The sequence below is a fragment of the Dipteris shenzhenensis genome, chromosome 6 (genome assembly GCF_047967505.1).
Source record: "Dipteris shenzhenensis isolate YYH24624 ecotype China chromosome 6, Dip_SZ_1.0, whole genome shotgun sequence".
Lineage (NCBI taxonomy): Eukaryota > Viridiplantae > Streptophyta > Polypodiopsida > Gleicheniales > Dipteridaceae > Dipteris > Dipteris shenzhenensis.
The window spans coordinates 6,274,023-6,298,544 of record NC_141601.1 but is presented as its reverse complement, the minus strand read 5'-3'; the positions used below and the strand labels follow the sequence as shown (position 1 = coordinate 6,298,544).

General features: G+C 45.4%; 1 protein-coding gene and 1 pseudogene across 2 annotated transcripts in view; both read left to right on the top strand.

Annotated features, from left to right (window-relative positions):
* GC5 (golgin Putative 5) overlaps positions 1-24,522 on the top strand; it is a 112,395-nt gene that overhangs the window by 49,100 nt on the left and 38,773 nt on the right. For both annotated transcript variants that reach the window (XM_087375521.1, XM_087375519.1), the window contains exon 6: positions 19,557-19,668. In XM_087375521.1, coding sequence (XP_087231647.1) covers positions 19,557-19,668 — 112 coding nt within the window. The remainder of the gene's footprint in view (positions 1-19,556; positions 19,669-24,522) is intronic.
* Positions 9,097-11,358, top strand: LOC147900699 (uncharacterized; annotated as a pseudogene).

Below are 24,522 nucleotides of genomic sequence, written 5' to 3'. Positions count from 1 at the left end.
TGCAAAAGAGAAGAAAAACAGCTCCGGTATGGCTGTTTCAGATTCAGCTCCTCATGCATCTAACAGTGGGGATGCTGCAGCCAACTTTGTTGGACAGGATTATGCCTTTTTATCTTGCATTTCAGATTCTAGGTTGGCTGTTCCAGATGCTCGGGATAGTACAGCCACTTGCAGTGATGATACATATGCATTTTTGACTTGCAGTTATGACTCTTCTACGGATGCATCTGCTTTCAGTGTCAATGAAACACTGAACACTTGGTATTTTGACAGCGGTGCATCCAAGCACATCACTTCTAGGAAGTGTCTTTTTACTTCCTTGCATCCACCTCCGTTGGTAAGAAAGTCAGTTGTGCCAACAACTCATCATATTCAGTACGTGGCACAGGAGATGTTGAGCTCACTGCCATTGATGGCTCAATTTTCAGACTTTCAGATGTCTTATATGTGCCTGGCATAACCAAAAATCTTCTTTCAGTGTCCACTCTTAACAGAGGTGGATTTCAGGTCATCTTTGAGGATGACAAATGTGCTGTCCGAGACATGGAAGATGACTATGCCTTAAGGTTATCTGGTACTCTGCTGCGTGGGCTTTTTCAGCTTGATATTTTTGAGAAAAGAGCAGCCCATGCTCTTGCAGTTTCTACCCCTACAGCTGCCATGCAAAATGCAGAATTATGGCATGCCCGATATGGCCACATGCATTACAACAGCCTGATGACACTTCAGAAGTATTCCATGGTTGATGCATTGCCACCTCTTGAGATACCTCCTCCACATGCCTGTGAAGGGTGCATTTTGGGCAAGATGCATCGATTTCCCTTCAAAAAGGATGGTTCAGTTAAAGCTGTCCGCAAATTATAGCTTATACACAGTGATGTCTGTGGTCCCATGAGGACCCCATCGTTGGGTGGTCATCTCTACTTTGTTACATTTATTGATGATTACTCCAATTTTACTTGGGTTTATGGGCTGAAACACAAATCTGAAGTGTTCACGGTGTTTAAACACTTTTCAGCCATGGTTGAAAATGAAACCAGACTCAAGAGACAGACATTGCGCACAGATAGAGGTGGGGAATACTTGTCTGCAGAATTTGATGCTTTTCTCAAAGGCAAGGGTATTGTGCATCAGCTCACAGTCAGGCTGACCCCTCAGCAAAATGGCAAAGCTGAGAGGAAAAATAGAACCCTCATAGAGATGGACAGATGTATGCTGAAAAGCAAACACATGCCTCACAAATTCTGGCTAGAGGGTTTGATGTGTGCCAATTACATTTTGAATCGGGCTCCCACTAAGGCTTTAAAAACAAAAACTCCTTATGAGGTCTGGAATGACAGGAAGCCTTCAGTGGATCACTTTCGAGTCTTTGGATGCCTTGCTTATGCTCATGTGCCAGTTGAATTTAGGCACAAATTGTCTGATAAAGCCATTAAGTGCATATTTGTTGGGTATAGTGCAGAAAGCAAGGGGTACCGTCTCTACAATCCTGCTACACGCAAGATCATAGTCAGTAGAGATGTGATTTTTTCTGAAAATTCAGCTCACACTCAGGTTGAATTTCAAATGCCTTCGTCTTCAGAGGATGTCTTTGAGGGGTTGCTACCCATTGCCTTGGGTTCCCCTGCTGATTTTTCTCATGCAAATCAGAATTTACAGCAACCTTCAGATGCTTTAGTTCCGCCACAGGATGTCTTGCCCCCTCCACAGGCAGTGGAACAGGTGGTGCAGCAAGAAATTGCAGACATACATGCAGCAAAAACAGTCCCAAACTGGCTGTTACAGACTCTTAGGGAGAGTAAAATTGATGCTCCGTTACCTGGCAGGACTCGCAGTGCAGCAAGGCACATGGAAGGTGCTTAACCGCTTTGCTTGGCTGCTCTCGATACGAAGTCTATGTGAAGAGACCCGGAACTGCCCAAGGGAGATCCTCAGCGAGTGGGGTAGGTGAATAAGAGAGAGAGAGAGAGAGAGAGAGAGAGAGAGAGAGAAAGAAAGAAAGAAAGTGTATTATTGTCCACTAAAAGCCAAAATGGGCCCATGGGACATCAAGAGAGAGAGAGAGAGAGAGAGAGAGAGAGAGAGAGAAGAAGAAGAAGAAGAAGAAGAAGAAAGAAAGATATATTACATTGGTTGAAGGCTATGCAAGCATAATTGGATTCTATCCATGAGAATAACACTTGGGAATTGTGAGATTTACCTCCTGGGAAGAATGCAATTGGAACTAAGTGGGTTTATAAAATTAAACAGAAAATTGATGGTTCAGTGGACCATTACAAAGCCCGTCTTGTTGCTATTGAAAGGCATCTCGATGACATAATGGCTCCTCATTGCATGCCATAGCAACCAAGGCATAAGCAACAAAACTGGCATGCTCTTTCCGGACAGCTGCTCTAGTATGGGCTGGCAGAGGAGTATCTTGTTTGCTGTCTTTTAATGTGTCAAGGAGCCAACGGGGGACCTTTTTGGGCTGCTGGGTTTCAGCTTTTTCCTGGTCAAGAGCTCTGTGCAAATGGCCCTGATCAATCAGAGGCATATCAGGCTGAATATCTGGCTGCACATGTGGCTGCAAATGACCGACAGATGGAGGAGGTACAACCTCAGGTGGAACATCATCATGAGCATCGGACGGAAACAAAGGCAACAAGCTATCAAAGATATTTGGGGCATCAACAACGGGCTGTTTTGGACAGTCCAGCAAAGGCATAGTGGTAGATTCATCAAACACAACATCCCGGCTGACAAAACACTTGCCCGTGTGGGGCTGATAGAGCTTATAGCCCTTGCTCTTTGAGCTATACCCAATAAAAATGCACTTGACAAATTTACCATCCAACTTGGTGCGTGTCTGTGAGGGCACATGAGCATAGGCCAAGCATCCAAAAGTCATGATGTGAGAATTGCGAGGCTTACGACCTGTCCAAGCCTCATAAGGTGTGATAGTCTGCAATGCCTTTGTGGGACATCTGTTCAAAATATAATTAGCACACATGATGGCATCGAACCATAACTTGTTAGGCAAATGTTTGCCTTTCAACATGCACCTGGCCATCTCCATCACTGATCTATTCTTCGGCTCAGCCATGGGATTTTGTTGAGGAGGATAAGGCACCGTGCATCGATGATGTATGCCATGTGAAGCAAAAAAACAGCAAACTCCTTTGACATGTATTCACCCCCCCTGTCTACATTAAGGTGAGCAATGTGCCAGCCACTCTCATTCTCAACCAAGGCAATAAAATGCTTGAAGCATGAAGAAACTTCAGATTTGAATTTCAAGGCAAAAATCCAAGTGTACCTGGTGAAGTCATCTATAAAAGTGACAAAATAATAGAATCCCCCAAGAGCTGCAACCCTCATGGGTCCATAAATATCACTATGAACCAAATAAAGCTTGCGTGAGGCACCAACTCTCCCATCCTTGGGAAACACAGCACGGTGCATCTTACCAAGCAAGCATGGTTCACAAACATGCTTTGAAGGCATATGCATTTTGGGAAGATCAACAACCATACCATCTTTATATAACTTCACCAAAGCTCCAAAGTTGAGGTGTCCAAACCTCTCATGCCACAAATGGGTATCTGCCATGGTAGAATCAAGAGCAAAGGCATGGGCATCTGCAAGTGCAGCATCATCCAAACACCTGTCATATGCATTAAGTCTCTAGAGACCTCTAGTCAATGTGCCAGCCAAGACCATGGTAAAGGCATGTGTAGCATCATACACTGATCACCTAACACCATAAAAAAGAACCTGATAGCCACATGTAGCTATGGCTGAAATAGAAATGAGGTTCTTGCGAATGCCTGGAACATAAAGCACATTCTCTAGAGTGACAATACTATTAGAGACAGAAGTAAGAGCAACTTGCCCAATACCTTTCACCGTATATGATGCATTATTGGCACATGTGACACTGCCTCCCTGAGATGTATGCTCTAATGAGCTGAATAACTTCTTGCGGGAAGTGATGTGCTTGCTAGCACCACTATCAAAGAACCAGGCATCATGAACATCTGAAACTGCCATGCATGCATCATGAACATCAGGATTATGCTGACATGTAACCAAGAAAGCCCAATGTTCGTCTTGCGCAAAATTAGCTGACTCATGTCAATCTTCTGCACTAGAAGAACCAGATACTACAAGACCCTACTCTTTCTTCTTCTTTTCAGATGCAATCCGCTTCCTGCATTCAGAAATATCATGCCCAGGTTTCCTGCAATAGTTACATCTCTTCTTCTTTTTGTTATCCCCTGAAGAAGAGGTACCATGAGAATGATCAGCATGGGGATGAGGGGGTTTACCAGTTGAAACCTTGCCTTTGTCTTTGTTTTTATGTTGGGCAGCAAAGGCTTGATCACTAGCCATAGAAGCATTGCGATTTGCACGACTTTGCTCCTACTGAAGAAGAAGAGGAACCAGTTGGTCAAATGGGAAATGGTTGGCATTGCTACTTGCAACCAACCTCAATGTAAGCCTTGATAAGAATCAGGCAACCCATCAAGGGTATTAGAAACAAGCTGAGGACTAGGCATAATCTCATCAATGTTGGCCAGTTGCTCTTTCAAATCCTTTACATCAGTGAGATAGGCATCCATGTTACCACCCTCTTCAAGCTTCAAGTCCTTCAATTGCTTGCGGAGATAGGCAATCCTCGCCTCATTCCGCACCTGATACAAGGATGCAAGATAATCCCATGCTTGCTTAGCTATCTTGCAAGACGGGATGTGAGGGATAATAACCCGTTTCACTGAAAGAGCAATCAAGGCATGTGCTTTGGCATCACGACCATCCCACTGAGTCTGCTCCTGTGTAGGAGGCAAAGTACCTGTAATAATAGCTGCAGGTGCTCTAGAAGTAGCATTAGAAACATCACCTGAAGACCCATCACTTGAAGTAGCACCAGAGGCGGTAGGTGTAGCACCAGAAGCGGCATCACGTGTAGGCCTAGCCTCAGAATGTGAAACAATATGCCATAAATTCTTGGCAACCAAAACATGCCCCATCATGTATGACCACATGGGATAATTGGTGCCTCAAGCTTGTCATCAGCCCCAAGCATTCCAAAAAGGTCATCTTTGTTGCCAGCCATTGATGCAAATAGAGAAGCAGTAGCACAATGGACAAAGGCAAAAAGGAGAGATACAACTCTCAATTGCAAGAACTAGTGACTGCACAAGCCTCGAAGGATTTCAACTGCACAAATAACTTGCTGTCCCAACTAAGATGCTGAATGAACAGCAAATATGTGGCTTCAAGAGTGCAAGAACCAGTCCCAGATGCTAAAAATGGTGACCTTCAATGCTCCAAAGTCTAGCAGCAAGGCTCAAATTCCAAAGTCGGTGGAAAAAGTCACCCCAAAATGCTGTACCAAGCTCCAAATACCAAAGTCGGCTGATGTATGTGCTTCAAAAGCTGGCACGTTTTACGAGGCAGCACCAAACTGCTTCGAACTGAAGAGAAATGCTGAGAAACAGCTTCAAATGACCAACACACACTTCGTGGCAGACCGTCCTGCTTTGGAAGAACAGGTCCGTACTGTCAGTAAATGCTGATGTCAGATCCGTACAAGTGCCGTACTGCAATTTATGCTCTGTACTGCAGCCTGTACTGTTGTACGGACCACACGTGCGAATTTATGGAGCAGTTAATGCACCGTACATGTCTTAAATGCAGGCCAGAAGTTCGTACACAGACGAATCTGTTCTTACAGTCCACATGTGCGAGGTTTTTTCCTGCAATAAATGCAGTCTGGAGCGTCCGTACAGTTTCGTACAGGCTGTACGGGATCCATATAGCTAATTAATGCAGCAAAATGCGTCTCCTTCGCAGCAAGGGCTCCAATATGCAAACTTCACGCGCCAAATGCGAAGTTCTCGCGATGGAAAAGCTTGGAGAGGCCTCAGACACTCGCGGGAGTGTGGAAACCAGCAAGACCAGCAAGGAAATGAGCCGAAATGAGATGAGGGATGTGCCTTGTAGAGAGATGAGGATGACATTGGCAGATAAGAGGGATGTGCCTTGTAGAGAGATGGCACATCCCCCTCTACTACCAATGTCAACCCAAGGTGGAGAGAGAGAGAGAGAGAGAGAGAGAGAGAGAGCATGAGGGGGAGAAGGACATTTGTGTGAGAGGGCAATATGGAGGGTGGAGGGAGAGCATGAGAGAGGGAAGGACATTTGCGGAGTGAGGAGGGCATTTGCATGAGTAAGGGAGAGAAGGAGAGCATGAAAGTTGCATAAAAGTAGGGCGAAGGTTGGAATGTGAGGGCAGGTTGAAAGCTTATGGGTAATTGAGTTGTGGCTGAGGTGTGCTGTGTGCTGGTTGAGGCTGTTGAACGCATGAGCTGCACATGAAGAGCAGCCTAAAGCTAAACTTGAAGAAATTGTCAGTGGACTTGAATTTACGAGTTGAAAATATTCTCAATAACAAGACTCTCCTACTTGCGAAAGCAAATATTTCAAGGTGTTATTGGGACTTCAAGAATGTAAAATCAATCCCCCAAAACTAAACTTGGAAAAATTGTCAGGGAACTTGAATTTACGACTTGAAAACGTTCTCAGTAAATAACAAATTCTCATACTTGCGGAAGCAAATATTTCAAGGTGTTATTGGCACGCCAAGAATGTAAAATCAATCCCCCCCCCGCCTTGCCCCTTACATGTGGGTATTGAAGCCTAGGCTGATTGCCATTCAATCTAAAGATGTGTTGGGTGCATAGTTGCTAGGGAATGCTATTCTTTTGGTGTGGAATGTTGGAAGCATTATGTTTATGTGTTGTCGTTGGAACTCTTGTGGAATGCCATCCTTAAGGAATGGTTAGAAAACATGTGTGGGATGGTTGAGAAACGTCTATGGAAAGTTCCATGGGCTGTTCCTTATGTGTAGGTCGCTGTCATATCAATTTCAAGGCAACACTTCGCTATTCTTGCGCTGCTTATTGACAAAGTGCATTTCATACTTTGCCTTTGTTACATTGCTTGTTTGTCGTCTCGCGCACATAGCCTATGCAACCCTTGCACAAAGCTAGCCTACGATGCTTACACACATAACTAGCGTATGCAATCCATGCACAGTCTCTCGAGTCGACAGTTTTGATTCTGCAGTCCTGAAAGGGGGGCGCTTTTAGTGTGATTGGATCGCGCTCACATCCTTTCGGGGGGATGGAGTTTGCCTCCACAGGAGAGGAGAGATGGATGCCGGAGATGTTTGATGACATGATAGAGGAGCAATTGTACCACATGATGGACAAGTGGATGGGCCGTATGGGCTAGACCTGTGGCTTGCTCGGTCCGCTTTGTTCTAGCTTGGTTTCACGTCAAAGAGACCGGGCTCAAGATTGGCAGTAGGAGTGATCCGGCCGCCACAGGAAGACAAGATTCATCCGACACAACAGTATTGGACGCTACAGTAGTTTGCAGAGGCGTTCGTGGCAGATTTCTCTTTCATGATGTAGTGGGCTCAGAAGGTGGGCATAGAGTTTGTGGCCGCTCTGGTCCACAGGCGCACGGACACAGACTACTCCCCCTCCAAGCCCCCTCTAAAGCGCAGAAGTCCCGGTTCTTAGAACAATCTCCCACTCATCGGCGAGCGTTGTTCCCTTCGACATCTTCCTCATGAGTTGGACAGTGGTGAGTTGGAACGTGCATGGGCTCCACGATCGTGCATACAGCTAGCCGCAGTACGTGATTCTTCTCAGTGGCGGATATTGAGCGCCGTCACCACCTCCTCCTCGATGGGGGGCCCAAGGTCTGGTCCCCAGGAGTCGGCAAGAGCGGTGGGGTTTGTATCTCAGCCTCGCAGGCAGTGGTTGCAGAGGTTTTTGACCAAGGCGAGCTGATCGTAGGCCAGGCAGTGTGGATGGGCCTTCTGAACATGGTTGTTAAGACACTCATGTCTTATGGTAAGACACTTAAGACACTTAAGACACGTGTCTTACCTTAAGACACGTTTAGACACGCTCTAAATTTTTTTATAAATTTTAAAAACCCTAACTTTTGGAACCTTAGACTTTGCAAATGCTAGATAGCATTTTCGTTTCGTGTCTGGACTCCGTACATGCCGTCCGTACTCGTACGCTTTTTTGCCTCTCCCGCACAGCTGTTGACGATTCGTCGTACATTGTACGGACCCGCCGTACAGACTTGACGTACCTTGTACGGATTCGCCGTACATTGTACGGACGTGCCGTATCATGTACGGATTTACCGTACGTTCAATTTTTGGCACCTGCTGCAGCCATCTGGTTTGGGTGACGAGCATCAATGTTGGAGTTCAGCCTACCTTCAGGTTCACATTGTGCATCATTTGCTTCAGCCTTCTTTTATCTCGTTATATAGTGCTGTTTTTGAAGGCCTTGAAGGCTCCACTCTGCATCTTGCTTTCTCCTTTCCCAAAAAATTGGGGCAATTATGGGCTGATTCCTGAAAGCCCTAAGAAAGTTGGCCCCCTTCTGGGCTTGTTTCATATAAGAGCCTGCTAGTATAACAGTAAATTTGGATTACAGCATAGCAGCAGAGATTTACCATGCCTAAACCTCCAAATCCACTTTGGGGGATCCATACCACTATGATTAACCCTGCTGTGGCAACGGAGTCAGGAAACAAAGAGGGAAGAGCAATTATTGTGGCGAGCCTTTTGTGAGCTCAGCGACACGTCTTATTCTCCATGTGTCTGGACTTGGTGGTAGGGGAATTGGTGGATGTACTTCTGTTCCTTTTGAGATTGCGCAGAAAGTTATCAGAGATCATCCAAAACTTTGTGGTGGACCTAGTACCATGCTTGCTGCCTTGCAAGATGAGGATTTGTTGGGGCCTGAGTCTCACACTATCAACCTTGATGATGCCATGGATAGTGACTCTAGTGCTATTGGTTCCTTTCATGCAAAGAAGAGGGCTAGGAAAGAGGGCATTGCTTTTGCTACATCCTCACCATCATCCACCACTATGGCTACTTCGAAAAAGAACCAGGGGACTTTATCAGGTGCATTGTCCACACAGTCTTGGCAAAAAGAGCGGCAACGTTTGGCAGATATTGAAATTGGGAGGACTGTGATTGAATGCAATTTTGCTTTCAATGTCCTACAAACACCACAGTGGAAGAGGATGATCAAGGCAGTGGCAACTGTGGGAGCTACAGATACATGGACAGGTGTGACATATGGTGCGATGAGGACATATGTGTTGGAGGAGGAGATAGGCAGAATTAACAAAGCTCTTGATCCTATCAAGGAGGGATGGAAGAAATTTGGTTGTAGCATTCTGTCTGATGGATGGAGTGATGTTAGGAGGAGGGGCATCATTAATATATTGGTATCCTCATGCCTTGGTACCTATTTTTTGAAAGCTGTTGATACAGGTCGAGGAGGTGCTAGCACTACAGGTGAAGTCATTTTTCAGCATATCAGAGCAGCTATCATCGAGACAGGGCCTAAGAATGTGGTCCAAGTTGTTACAGACAATGCAAGTAATTGTGTGAGGATGGGAGAGCTTGTGGAGGCAGAGTTTCCTTCCATTGTATGGACTCCTTGTGCTTCACATTGCCTAGACCTTCTCATGGAGGACATCGGTCGGCTCCCTTGGATTGCTAGTGTGATGCAGACTGCTAGTACCATTGCAGCCTTCTTTAAGAAGAAGCCCAAGGCCTTGGCCATATTCAGGGAGCATAGCAACTTGGAAATTGTCCAGCCATCGAAGACACGCTTTGCATACATGCACATTGTTTTGGAGCGCCTTCTTGCAGTGCATGCAGCTCTTCGACAGACAGTGGTGTCTCGGATGTGGTTAGAGTGGCCTGACTCTACCAGGTCATAGAGCATGACAGTATAGAGGATGTGCTTGGATCACTGACTTTGGACTGACATGGAGTCCATAGTGAAAGCTCTCCATCCTTTATTCGCTGTCTTGCGGGTGACTGATATGGAGGGAAGTACTCTTGGCTTGGTCCATCATTTCATGGAGCAGTTGCGTGTTTCACTAAGTACATGTAACTCCCTCGCACCTGAGAGGTAAGGTTGGTCTATGTCCATTATATTAATAAGTAATGAATCATCACTTATCATAAATCCATTATCAGTGTTTATTATAATTTACAAATTATGTTGATATGTAGATTGGAAGAAATAAGGTCTCTAGTGGATACGAGATGGCAGTTCATGTGTAGGCCCATCCATGGGCTTGCAACACTTTTGCATCCACTGTTTAAGTTAGCTGATTTATTCAATAAGCCAGAGTTATTGGCGGATAGAGATGCCTACATAGGGAGGGTTTTTTCAGAGGATGAGCAATTGGAGCTGGACTTGGAGCTTTCTCAGTATCAGAATAGTGTGGGTGTTTCCTTCTCTAGACCCACGTCTAGAAGGAAAGAGATTTGTGTGAAGCCAATTGAGTGGTGGGAGACATATGGCTACTCCACTCCTCGAGTGCGGAAGTTGGCTCTCCGGATTTTATCTTAGGTGAGAGCTGAGACATATATCTTTGGCATTTGCTATTCCTGGTTAGGTAAACTGTAAATGTAGATGATGATTGATCTTGATTCTCACTCCTTTAATCTCGATTTGTAAATGCCAATCGGGAGTTGGAACCAAAAGGAATGTGCAGCAGGAGCATGCGAGAGGAACTGGAGCTCCTACTCTTTGATCCATACGAAAATAAGGAAAAAGTTAAGCACAAGGCAACTCGAGCGCTTAGTATACTGCCGTGCAAACTTGAGGCTTATAAGAAAGCTTAAAAACTTGGCAGGTCCAATGCAGGTAACATTGGTAGCTTGAGTCTATTGTAACATGTTCTATCATCTATGATTTCGATTCTAAATATATCTAGGAAATTGAAATCATAACAATGAACATTGAACATAATAACATATGCTTCTAAATGTTGTTGCATTTGGATCCTACAAGCATTGACATAACCAAGTTGCCTACTTATGCTAGAGTTGAAGCTGATGAGGAGGAGATATATGCACAGCTACATAGAGAGCTAGAGACCATAGATAGACGAGTCACTCGTTCAGGTCGTAGATCAGCATCATCAGCCATTGCTATTCCAGCACAGAGGGACACAGGTGAGGGCAGGGGCAGAGGCAGAGGCAGAGTCAGAGGCAGGAGTGGTGGAAGAGGAGCACGAGGTCGTGGTTGTGCCATCCGACGTGGCCATGGGAGAGCCGTGGCTATGGCCAGTACCTCGTCAGATACACCTATGCGGTCTACCTTGGATGAGGAGGAGGGGGAGGATGAGGAGGAGGATGAGAAGGATGAGGTGCCTAAGGAGCCACAGTATGATAGTGAGGGTAACACTATCACTGATGGTGACTTTGGATCCAGCAGTGGCAGTGACCTAGCAGATTCAGACTAGGATGAGTCTAGAGAGACTTGACTCTTGAGATTCAAAAGTTTCCCATTCAGTTATCTGTATGAGGATTCATATTTCATTCATGTCACATGTGACTACTAGATTGTTGGCATTGGCCGAGTTATTTATGACATATGTTTAAACTTTATTGATCTATGATGATTGACTATCAATCTATCATCTATGTAGCCCTCTAGGCTCTTTTTAAGTTGTAATTTGGAATTTTGAATATCAAATTGTTGGTTTTAAACCTTAAAGTTGTGAGTCATGACTTGCAAGCCCATGAGTCTTGAGTCTTAACTTTTAACTTTTAAGTCTCGAGTCTTGGCATTTAACTTTTAAGTCTTAATTGACAAGTGAGAAGTCTTCACTCTTAACTACATTGTACTTCTAAAATGTTAAAACTAGCAGCTAGTCATGCTACCAAGTTGTACTTATACATACTTATATTTTTAAATTTAATATTTATTTAATATTATTATAACTGAAAAACGTGTCTTACGTGTCTTATCTTTAAGACACTTTAGACACTCGTGTCTAAAGCGTGTCTAACGTGTCGTGTCTTAACGTGTCTTACAACTATGGGCCTTCAGGCGGGAGGGCTCAGGATAGGAGTCTTGAACGTTTATGCTCCGGCATGTAGACAACATTGGCTAGCTTTGCGAACCCAAGGGGATCCCGCATGTCGGCTGGCTGCTCAGGGGTTGTGATGGCAGGTAGAAGGGGAGGACTGTAGCAGGCCGTACAAGTATTCTGGCTCCTGGGCGTGAAGATGTAGAGGGGCTGGAATTCTGCGCAATCTGCTGGCTATGGGAGAAGGCAATTTGGCCGAACTTATAGCCGGAGAGCAGGCTTTTAGTAAAGCCGTGCTTTTCCAAAAGCTCACCCTCTAAAAACGGAGGGGTAGCGCTTTTTTAAGCCCCCAGGCTCCCCCGAAAAGCAACTGACCCGAATTGCGATCTATCCCTCTCTTGTTGCGCACCTTCCTGGAGACGCTTGACTAAGTGCCTCCCTGACTCATGGATTGTAGGAGGTGACTTCAATAATCTAGAGTTTGAGGAGGATAAACAAGGGGGACCTCATTCTCTAAGATTCCAGCAGCAGAGAGGAGCGCTGGGGAGCAGTTTGTGTTTGCGGTTAGTGGTTGGGACCCCTGGCGGGAGGCAGAGGTCACTTGAATTCCAGGCAGCCGGCACTTTTCCTTTGGGCAAAGGAGACATGACGGGCTGCTAGAGAGCCTTGACCGTTTCTATGTTGGGGACTGGGCTATGCACAGAGGGGGATCCACTGACATATTAGTAGGTACCACAATGTCTGATCACTCTCCGATTATTCTTCACCTAGAGCAACCCCGTTCGGATCTCCCCTGCAAGGGGATTTGCATCCCAGATAGCGTGTTGTAGGAGGCGGAGGTCCATCACTCTATTGTAGCTTTCTGGCTGCAGCCAGAAGGATGACCCCTAGCGGGTTGGGCAGCTTGGGTAGCAGAGAGGTGTAGGCCCAGGCACTTAGGAGGAGGCTTGCCCTACAGGAGAGGGAGAGCGCCTTGCGGAGGGACTTGGCTTCCATAGAGCGCCTTAGAGAGCTGGACCTTGGGTCGTAGTGTGAGAGATATGAGGCTGCAACGCTGACCTTGCAGGATATGGAGGTGTGGCGGGCCGAGTTGTCATACAACTCTTCTCGGGCCAGATGGGTGCAACAGGGGGATAGGATGACATGACAGTTCTTCCAGGTCACCGGGCCACGCTCAGCAGGCACACAGCTGTAGTGGTTGAGAGATGCATCGGCTCAGGTGCATACGGATTCCCAAGTGATTCTACAGATAACTATGGACCTTTGCAGGCTGTTGTTTCAGACACAAGACACCTTGGCTTCCCTGTGGCCAGAGAGGGAGTATGGGAGCATGTTCCAGCAGTGGTCTCTTTGGACTTGAGTTGATGTTTAGAGGCCCCCTTCACGGAGGAGGAGCTCTGGGAGGCTCTCAAGGCCCTTCCCCCTCAGAAGTGCCTAGGAGAGGATGGTCTGACTCCGACTTTCTTTTGCTTCTCTTGGGAGCACATCTGCACCTCGCTCCTATGGGCCGGCTAGGAGATCTTTGACACAGGTTCTGTCCCACAGTCTTTGAGTCGCGGCTGGATTTGTTTGCTCTAAAAAGGGGTGGACAGGATCGACATTCAATAATGGAGGCCGATCACCTTACTAGACACCGCATACAAGATCTTGGCCAAGGTTTTGAGTTTGCGGCTGAGACCCCACCATCCAGATATCATTCACGACACACAAACCGGTTTTGTCCAGGAACGTAGCATCTTGGACAACATTTTCACCCTCTGGGAGGCAGTGGATTGGGCCAGAGAGGAGACTCAGCCCCTCGCTATCCTTCTCTTGGATTTCCAAAATGCGAATGACAAAGTGGAGTGGTCCTTCCTTGAGGGCACAATGAGGAGATTAGGTTTTTTCGAGCGGTGGATTCGTGGAGTTTCAGCACTCTATGCAGGGAGCTCCAGCCATGTGACCATTGGCAACGACATAGGGGGCGCATTTCCTTTATCCCGGTCGGTCCGACAGGGTTGCCCTTTTGTCCCCTTTCTCTTCCTATTCGTGGCGGAGGAGCCATGGGTTATTTCCTCCGCTCTCACGCTGCTGGTCTTTCAGGCATGAGGCCCCCAATTCGACAGGAGGATGAGTTATTGGACTCAGAGTTCGCGGATGACACAAAGTTGTATGTGGAGGGGTCAGTGGCGAGCTTGGAGACAGTCAGGGGGGCTTTGACCATCTACTATGAGGCATTCGCGGCACGGATCAGCTTGATAAAATCCGTAAGCATGGAGGAGGTCCAAGAGAGCTGCGACGGGGGGCAATTCTTGGTTTTAAGTGGGCTCCACACGAACAGTACTGCGAGGTCTGGTGGGGTTGGATATCATGGCAGAGCTGCAAATCGCCTTGGTTCTAGAGAGCGTTTGGCGCAAGCTTCTATATTAGAGTTCGGTCAAACTCTCCCTAGTAGGAAGGGCCCTCGTTGTCAACCAGGTTTTACTCACGACGTCTTGGTACATTGCATCTTGTTGGTGCTTCCACAAGGGCAGCATGGGATAGCTGAGACGACTGGTGCACAATTTTCTCTGGGCGGGCTCGGATGGCACACGGAACACCAGGGCTAGAGTGGCGTGGCAGATAGTGATCCTACCAGTGGTTTGGAGATTATACACCCGGAGATGCAGAGCCGAGCCCTTAAGCTAGTGGTCCGGGGGCTTACACCCGGCACCGAGCTCTGGAAGCTCCTCCTATAGAGGGGACTTCTCATTAATCACACGGACAGGTGGTCAGTGGCAGCAGTCCTACATGTAGATTTTCTCAGAGGCACTGCTCACAAGGAGAGGATCCCCTTCATGAGGAGTTTGATCGAGGTGTGGCGCAGGGCTCATCCGGACCAGCCCGTCCTGCAGAGAGGACAGCCTATTCTTTGGCACTTGGAGGTCAGAGATGCTGATGCTAGGATGCTCGGACAGAGGATGCACATCGATTGGGCACAGTGGTACAGCGGCCCAGCGAGATCCTTTGGGTCTTGGAGATGGCTCCCTAGGGATACAGAGGCTAGAGCACAATCACTTGCTCACGTGCAGGGTGTAGGTGTGGGAATGGCCGAGATCGACGCAGCGATCCGTGAATCGTGGTGGGAGGGGCTGCGTAGCCTCGGGACTCCTCACTGTTGGGACTGACAGTTCTCACGGACGGGAGTACCTCTGAGGGTCCGTTTTTTCAAAGAGCGCCTGGCTGGAGGATATAGAGTGGTAGAGGATCAGGGTGGTTGGACTGTTGGGCAGAGTGTGGCATATAGATCCGACCACGGTTTTATCCAGCCCAAAGGGAGCAGGTTGGTGGCTTTGGTTATGGGAGGGTAGGCCTCTTAGGGATATCTAGTGGGACCTAAGAGAGTGGTTCTGGCTAGCACGGGTGGGACACTCAGACATAGTAGAGGAGGCACCTTTCTTTTCTTGTATGACCTGCATTGGTAGACATATCTAGTTGGAGGGTGCAGCATGGACCCCATCGAGGGAGTGACATTGGCTGTAGTAGGAGGTCCCTAGGGAGGTGGTCGCCGATTTTGGCCACGTCTATGGTCTAGCCTACAAACACGAAAGATCTCCTATTCTCTTGGATGGTGGCCCATGGTGGGGGCTTACCGGTAGGTCCCTGGCTGGAGCAGATGAAGGTAGATGGCAGGTGTGCCAGATGCACGGAGAGTGAGCTAGAGACGATTCCTCATTGTGGCACAAAGCATTTGGATGGTAGCACTTCGGATTGTGGCCAAGACACATAGGATGCATAGGGATACATGGGGGATGGTGGCGTGGCTCACAGAGGGACATCACGCTTTTGGTATTGATCCCGTATCACTGGCATACATGATTCACGATGAGCAAGAGCTCCTTGATGCCGTACCGCCATCCCGCACTCGCCCACAGCTGTTACTGGTGGATAGCGTGTGGGAGACAGTGGCCAACATCACTTCATCTGGGTCGCCCAATACAGTCAGGTGATGGGAGGGCAGTAGGTTCCATCGGCATCTACACTTGTTGCCATGTGGCAGGACATCATATTCACTCTGCGCACTTGCTAGGAGCGCGGTGTCCCAAGCTCATGAGGTACCACTGAGGGACAAGAGTGTTTCTGCACAGCTTGGCCTGCAGGCATATTCTGCACCTTCTCGGTAGGAGATATCTGATGGATATATCGGCCTCCATCCTAGCTGCTAGCCTCTGTTCCGAATAGTCTTGAGGCAGTGAGCCAGGATTACCAGCAGGTTGGTCTGTGTCAGTCAATATTCTCTTCTTGTATTTACCATCATCAGCCTTATTTTTGGCAGTCGATTTGTATGGGGTTTTTTCAAGCATTAATAGAAGTTTTCTTTCTTTGACAAAAATAAAAAAATCCATGCACATTGCTAGCTTAGGCAACGGGTTGCCCACATTGCACACACCTAAAGGATACCCACATCTTGCACATGCACACACATGCCTGTGAATACACTACACACACCTACGCGCGTCGCTCCTACCTATGATAGACTTGCCGAAGGCCCTACACACAATGCTGTGCTTAACAAAGATAGAACTGAAATTGGGCTATCATCAGATCAGGTGAAAGAGCATGATACAACCTTCCGAACAGAAATGGATTTGAGTTCAAGGTGATGCCATTTGGGTTGACTAATGCACTGGCCATTTTAGGCACTCATGAACAAAATATGCAGCCACTTCTCTTCCGATATGTGCTGGTTTTCTTTGATGACATCCTCATTTACAGCAAGAGCAAATAGGAGCACATTGGGCATGTCAAAAAGTGATGGAAATTTTGAGGTTGCATCAGCGTTATGCAGAAGCCAACAAATGTACCTTTATGTCAGAAGAGATTGAATATTCGGGGCACATTGTAACTAGAGATGGGAGTCGGGTGGACCCCGCAAATTGTATGGGCTTGTTTGGTCAGCCTATCCACCGCTACATAGATGGTGTCCCATTAACTGTAGAAGGCACTCCCGTGATGAAATCCATCACTATGTGTCCATTTGCCCTCTGGAATGGGTAATGGCTGCAACAAACTAGCTGGTAATTTGCTGTCTGCTTTATTCTGCTGGCATGGCAAACATTTGGCAACATGCTTGAATACATCTGTCCACAAACCTTCCCAAAGGAAACTCTCCCTTACCCTCTCATATGTCTTTGTGACACCTGTATGTCTTGCCATGGGGGAAGAATGCATTTCCCTCAACACCAGCTGCCTATATTGTGAATCTAGAAGCATGTAACGTTTTAAAACCACAACAACCGGTTATGCAATTTAAATTCAGGATGATTCTGGAATGAGGGCTCTTGCAATTCTGAAAAAATGGCTGCTGTCTTTGAATTCTGCATGTATATATATCTAGATGAATCCAGGAACATGCCTAAATGCATCCTCTAAAAATACAACCCATAGTGCAGTTTCAATCTCAAGATAGTCGCTCATAAGATTGAAAACCATAAACTCCATCATGCATAGCAAGGACTAGCTGGCATGACATCCCCACTCAAGTCATTAGCACCCAACAGTGGGTGTAGATGGTAGAAATTGCAGACAACATGCAAGCCCAGATCCTAGACAAGGCATCTGCAACCACATTTTCCTTCCCCTTCCTGTATTCAATGTCAAATCGTAGGACTGCAATGAATCCAACCATCTCTTTTGCTTACCTGACAAGTCTGGCTACATGAGGAAAAATCGAAGTGTCCTATGATCAATTTTGATTTTGATTTTGCTCCCATACATGTGGTGATGTCACTTTTTGAAGAGGATGGCCAACATAACCTAAGCATACACATGGTAGTTGAGCTCTTTGGCCTCAAATTTTCTGCTTTGAAAAGCTATTACACATGCTCTTGGCGTAGAACAGCCCCCAAGACCCGATATTCAGCATTGGAGGTTGTTTGGCAGTTTATTGATCATGAGGAAGTTGTCAATGATAGAGATGCAAAATTTATGGGACATTTCTGGTAGGAATTATTTACAGCAGCAGGTACTTTACCCACCCCCTGACTGCATTCCACCTTGAGCTGAGGCATTTTCGTGGGATAATTGGCTTGCACTTGCTGAATTTTGCCACAATAGCACATAACATCTCTCTTTTGGAATGAGCCCGTTTGAGGCAATGTATGGGTGCAAAGTGGGAATGGCTTCCTTAATTGTAGACATGGTTGTGAAAAACCAGCAAGCACGGATGACTTGAAGAGGACATAGACTCTTCTATAATTGGCTAAACAGAATATGCAAGATGCCCAAGGCAAGCAGAAGAAATATGCGTATGAAGAGATACTTGGTTTCAAGGAAGGGGATTATGTGCATGTACATCTCCACAAAAATCGCTATGCTTCATTGAAGGGTAATACTAGTGCAAATCTTGCTCATCGGAAGAACTGGCTATTTGATACACTTGTAAGGCCGATAGCCATGTATGTAGCACCCTTCTGGGGAAGGCGGCTGATTGGCGGAGATTCGAGAGGCTATGGGTGACTATGGGGTCAAGGATGAATGGGAGTATGCCCTCTATGTCTGAGGAGCTCACTAAACCTCAGGATTTGAGAGAGCAATTGTTGAATATTGGTGAGATCATTCCAGATTCAGAGATGGTCACTACCACTTTGAATTCTCTTCCTGAGTCTTATCTTGGTTTTCACACCTCATTGAACTTGTTTTTGAGGGGGGTGGCAACCCTCTCACCTTTCATGAGTTGATAGGACTTTTGTTCTAGCTGTAGAGTACTCTTCAGTACTCTCTAGGTAGATTTAGTTGCTTCTTTAGGTGGCTTTTTGTTCTAATCTTTTAGCTCAAGAACTCTATGCTTGATTCATTGGCGAGACAATTACAGAAAACATTTAATTTGTAGGCTTGGATATATTGTCGTCTTATAGCTTGGTGAAACATGAGGAACTTCTTTATTTTGGTCATAGTTAATAGAATTTCACGTTTTTGCCCCCTCCCTCCCCCCCAGAAGAAGAAGAAGAAGAAGACCATCTTTCCAATTTAGTCTATTGGGCTTTTAGAACCCAGTCAAACTTATGCAAATGCAACCGTTTCAATGTCGACATCTACAGTATGACTTATGAAAGTGCGCCTCTGCCCCTTTTAACTTCTGGGTCTTTTACCTGCCACCTGATTTTTCTATCTTCATATTAGATATACCTGTAGCTTACATTCGAGGCATGATTGAAGTAATCCTTATAACGCTAGTATGCACTTCAAGAGTAACAGTTAGCAAGAGGATAAAGTAGGGTGGCGCTATTAATAGAAATGCTAAAATCATGGAGGTGTGCCCAATATCTCAGCTGAGCATAAGCTCATCCTAACTCAATCATAGGGGGTCCATGTCTATATACCAGGCTCTTTAACATGTTAGTATTTTTACTGCAAGGAGAATGCAATCAGCAACTGTTAAAGAAATGTAAAAACCACCAGCTGGATGTAGTCATGACAGCCTACCCCTTTCTTGACCTAGGCCCATGTTTCCTTGTGAAAACAACTCACTTTGTTGCAACAACGCTTCCAGTCTCTTCCCTTTCATCCTTCGTAAAAGCAATATGTGGGTGCTCCGTTGACTTGATTAGGTACTTAGATTTCAAGACTGTCGTGGAGTTTTTGTTTGAATCGTTTTTCTTATGTTTCAGGTTTATGCGCTGACGAAAGAACGAGATATGCTAAGAAGAGAGCAGAATCGGAAAGATTCCTCTATCCTTCTAAAAGAAAAGGATGAAATCATCAAGCAAGTTATGGCAGAAGGTGATGTTTGTAAGCTAGACCTTCTCATTCAGCACAAGAGTCTCCATGAGCTCCTAAAATGATGAGAATGTGCATTCAATTGTCTTCATTTATAGTGTTCATGTTCCATAATGTATACAAATACACACTTTTTTTTGGGGTGAAATCCATGTAACTTTATATTACAATAAGCAGTTCCCAGAAAAGGAAAACACAATTACATAAGAAAATGTCATTATAAGACAAGTAAGCAGGAGAATAATCTATCTGACGAGCACACAGACCATCCGGAAAAAGTGAAACTTGGAGAAGGTGGGATCACCAAAGACTTGATGATTTCTGTCCTTCCATATAGTCCAGAGTCCCCACTAACGAACCCATGTGAAGAAAAGGTCAAAACCATGTCTTACATGGATAGATCCCAAATAGCAAAAAATGTTTGCCAAAGCAAGCAATAGGAAATCATGCTTGGACATGCTGCTCACACACACACTTTTTTTTGTAAAAGAACCTTTCATTAAGAAGAATGCACATTCATAGCTATCTCAAAGCGAGAAAGCCACTACTCATATGCTAAAAAAGCTGAAAAGAAAACATATGATAGTTGCTCCAGTGAAGAACAACTAGTACTGCAAAGCTTTAAACATTGAAAGAACACTCTCACACACACAAACACACACAAATAAAGAAATAAATGAATATACATATAAATATATGTAAATATACATATATAACTATTTACATACATATACATATATAAATACGTATACATATACATATACATATGCACATATAGATACATATACATATACATGTGTCTGTGTGTGGGGGGGGGGGGGGGTGAGAGAGGTGAGAGAGAGACGGTGTGCGACCTCTGCTGTTCAGCCTTGCCAGGGACTCCGTACAGCCTCGCTAAGGACTCCGTCCGTACACATGTACGGTCGCCGTACAGTGTTCGTACATCCGTACGAACAAACTCGTCAGGTCTGACTTACCTCCGCGCGGCTCTGAACACAGCTCCGTACCCGTCTGCATCGCCGTATCTCTTTTCAAGAAGGCCACGTCCGTACGTTCGTACAGCCCCGTCTGACTTTCCCTACAATCTTGTCTGACTTTCCGTACAGCCCCGTCTGACTTTTCGTACAGTCCCGTACAGATTTTAGGAAGACCTTCTGCATCTCCGTACGGAACTCAGGAAGACTGTCCGTAGATCCGTACAGCCCTTCTGTGTACTTTTTTGTACAGTCTTGTCTTTTCCATACAGTCCTGTGTTTTACTCCTAAACTTTCTTGTACAGCCCTGTGTCTAGCTTGTTGCTTCTACACTTCTTCGTACAATCCTTCTTGCCTTGTAGTATTTCAATCATGGCTTCAGGTTTGGATGTCTGTACATATGCTTGAAAAGAGAGACCCGCAGATGCTAAGTGCCGCCCTTCACAGCCTGCATCACAAGATGATGAACTTACTATGGACGCTCAGTACGTGTTTGATACCCTCAAGGATGACTTTCAGCAGTCACGACAAGAATGGGCAAACCAGTTCCAGAGGTCACGTACAAATTGAAATTGCCATCCCTCGTGAATCCTCTCAGGAAGTTATCTCAAACCGTGGTTATAATTTTCTTTCCAGGAAGAATCCCAGCAGCCAGTGATGTTGCACAGTGGATTGAGTCCATCCTTGGAGGATGCTTTGTAGAGGGAGTGTATTTTGCATCCAGAGGCTTTTATGAGGTGCATTTATCAGATGCTTTGTGCAAGCAGAAGCTACTTGAGTTTTCTCCCCTCTTTTACGGGAAGCAGATGGTACATGCTATGCCCTGGTCCCCAAACAAGGATTATCAAAGTCTTATACGACATCATTGTCCTGTATGAGTTGACGTTGTTAACTTCCCGGACTATATGCATGAAGAGTTGCCTGGCCTGGCTGCTTCTTTGGGACAAGTCATTTGTCCTCCACGCCCTATGGGAAACCATAACAGGTTCTGCATTCTCTGGGACATGGACACACCTACCCCTCCTTCTATTGCACTGGAAGTTGAGGGAGTGCAATTGGGAAAAAAGTATTTTGAATTGAAATGGGGCGTGTTTGCAAGAGCTTGTTTTGCCTGCCACAAGTTTGGGCATCTAGCCTGTGAATGCCCAATGGTTTTGCATCAGCCCCCTCCCAATGCCTTGCCGCCCCAGACATGGGAAAAGAATGAGAATTTGCAAGCTAAGACAGCAAATAGAAATGGAGCAAAGAATGCCAAACCAATCAATCAGGTGCAGTCACTTGCTCGAAAAGGAAAAGATAAAGAAAAAGAGAAGATGAAGGAATCTGTGGGAACTGATCAGGATGGTTTTCAACAGCCTAAGAAGGTGGACGCCTCTTTTAATCTCGTCAATGGGATGGTACTTCTCCCTCACCAAGACAGGTTTCTACTTCAGCTCCTGTCCTTCAAAATTGGGTGGGGGTTTTGAAGAAGGGCATCCCCATATGTGATTCTGAAGACTTGTTTTATTCTTATACTTTACTGTATATACCTCTTTCATGCCTCAAACACTTAAGTGCTTTACATACAATGTACAGAGCCTCTGCAATGTCTCAAAGTGGAGGCTTTTCCGGAATTATGGACATAAAATGCAGCCAGATATTGTTTGTTTGCAAGAGCATAATCAATACTCCAAGGGTGGTCATCATGATTATTTTGGTGGTTATGATATATACTATGCTGGTACCGCTACCTACTCAGGTGTATGCATACTGGTTAGACATGAGTTGGAGCCTCAGCTAGCCTTCAATGACAACAGTGGCAGATGGATGGTCATACAATGTAATGCAAATGGTGATATTTTTGAATTTGCATCAGTCTATGCCTCCCAGACCTCTGCCATAAGGGCTTCTTTATGGGATTCTTTATGCAAATATCCATGGAGATCTAATGCATTCATCTGTGGAGATTTTAATAATTCCCCTCTGCCAAGAGATAACACCACTTCAAGATCTCATATGCTATCATTGGAAAGGCAGAAATGGGATAGTATGCTTCGTTCTGTGCAGGCTGAAGATTTATGGCTGCTTCTCCAAGGGTCAGTGCTTGGATATACTTTTCATCATAATGCACTTACTACATACTGGGCAAGGCTTGACAGATGGTATTTGTTTTACCCACAACAATTTGCAGATTTTAGCCCTCATCTCCTTATAGATTTCTCATTGGGCTTGTCAGATCATGCCCCATTGTGGATGAATTTGCAGCTTGGCATGCCACTGGATGATTTGCCACTCCTTTCTAGTAGATTATTGCATGTTAATCAGGCTTATTTCCGACATCACTATTTCCAGCAAATGATCAGATTTGCAATTCATCCCTTGCCTTTGCATGCTCAGGAGGACATGGATTATGCTTGGGATAGTTTTGTCTCTCGTATACAGAATGTCATTAGGGAGTATGGAAACTGGCATATGACTCAATGGAGGAATGAGGTTAAATGCGCAAAAAGGATAGAACAACAATTGATTGAACTTTCTCAGTTAAGGCCTCTCTCTGATTCAGAAAATGATTCCCTTTCACATGCTCAGATTAAATTGACTGTTAATGATCAGAGAAAATTGCATAAATGGCAGATTAGGGCAAGAATGAAGCCCCGCATGGATAAGGGCTGCTCATCAAAAGCCTTTTTCCAGGGCCTGCATGCTACTCGAAAGAAAAACTCATGTTTAAGAGTAGGGAAGCTAGATGGCTCTTGGACACACTCTTTCTTTGATCTCCAAGATGAATGCCAAAATTTTTTTCAGAAATTGTTCTCTGCTCCTCGTTCCCCATCAACACAAATGGCTGATGTGAGGACTGAATTTCTCCAATATGTTTCTGAAATAGTGGAAATGGATGATGCTCTTACATTGGAGAGACCTTTTATTGACTCAAAACTTGATGATGCGTTGTTCCACCTCAGCAAATACAAGTCCCCTGGCTGGGATGGCCTTACGGTGGAATTTTATTTTGCTTTTTGGGATGAATTGAAAGATGTCCTCTTGCAAATGATAAATGTTGCCTGGCAAGAAAATCAGTTGCCGCACTCTTGGAAGCATGGCATAGCCAAACTTGTGCCCAAAAAACATCTGTGTGACCATATGTCAGATTGGAGGCCTATTACTTTGATGCCTGTAGTTTACAAACTCATTGCCAAAATGATTGTGCATAGGCTTCACAGGATACTGGATGCGGGACTTCATCCTCATCAGTATGGATTTGTGCCGCGAAGACAAATCCATGATAACATTTCCAATGCCTTAACTGCAATTGAATATGCTAAGTATTCGCATCAAGATGTTCTTATATTGCATGTGGATATTGCTAAGGCATTTGATACTGTGCAATGGGATTTTATCTCACAAATCATGACAAAGTTAGGCTTTGGTCCCAAGATAGCAAATGCAGTTTACTGGCTTTATTCTGGCTCTACTTCTCAGTGCATTCTTGGGGGTTATCTGTCTCGGTCATGGACATTGGGTCGATCAGTTAGACAGGGATGTCCTCTTAGTGCTCTCTTCTATGCCATTGCGACTTATCCTCTTTTGATGTATCTTGATCATCTTACAAACACATGACAGATGACTGGTCTTAAAATCCCTGGGGCTGCATCTTTTTTGGCACAAGCATATGCTGATGATTCCTTCTTTATGCCACAGAACTCTTCTCGGGAAGTTCACATGCTTATGACCACTCTTTCATTGTATGGTTTGGCAGCGGGATTGCATGTCAATTTTGACAAATCTAAATTACTTTCCTGAAACAATGTGATTGGCATTCTATTCTTTGGCCTGGTCAGGTGGTGCATTCCAAAGATGTAGTCAGGCATTTGGGATATCCCATCGGATGGCATATCACCAGGAA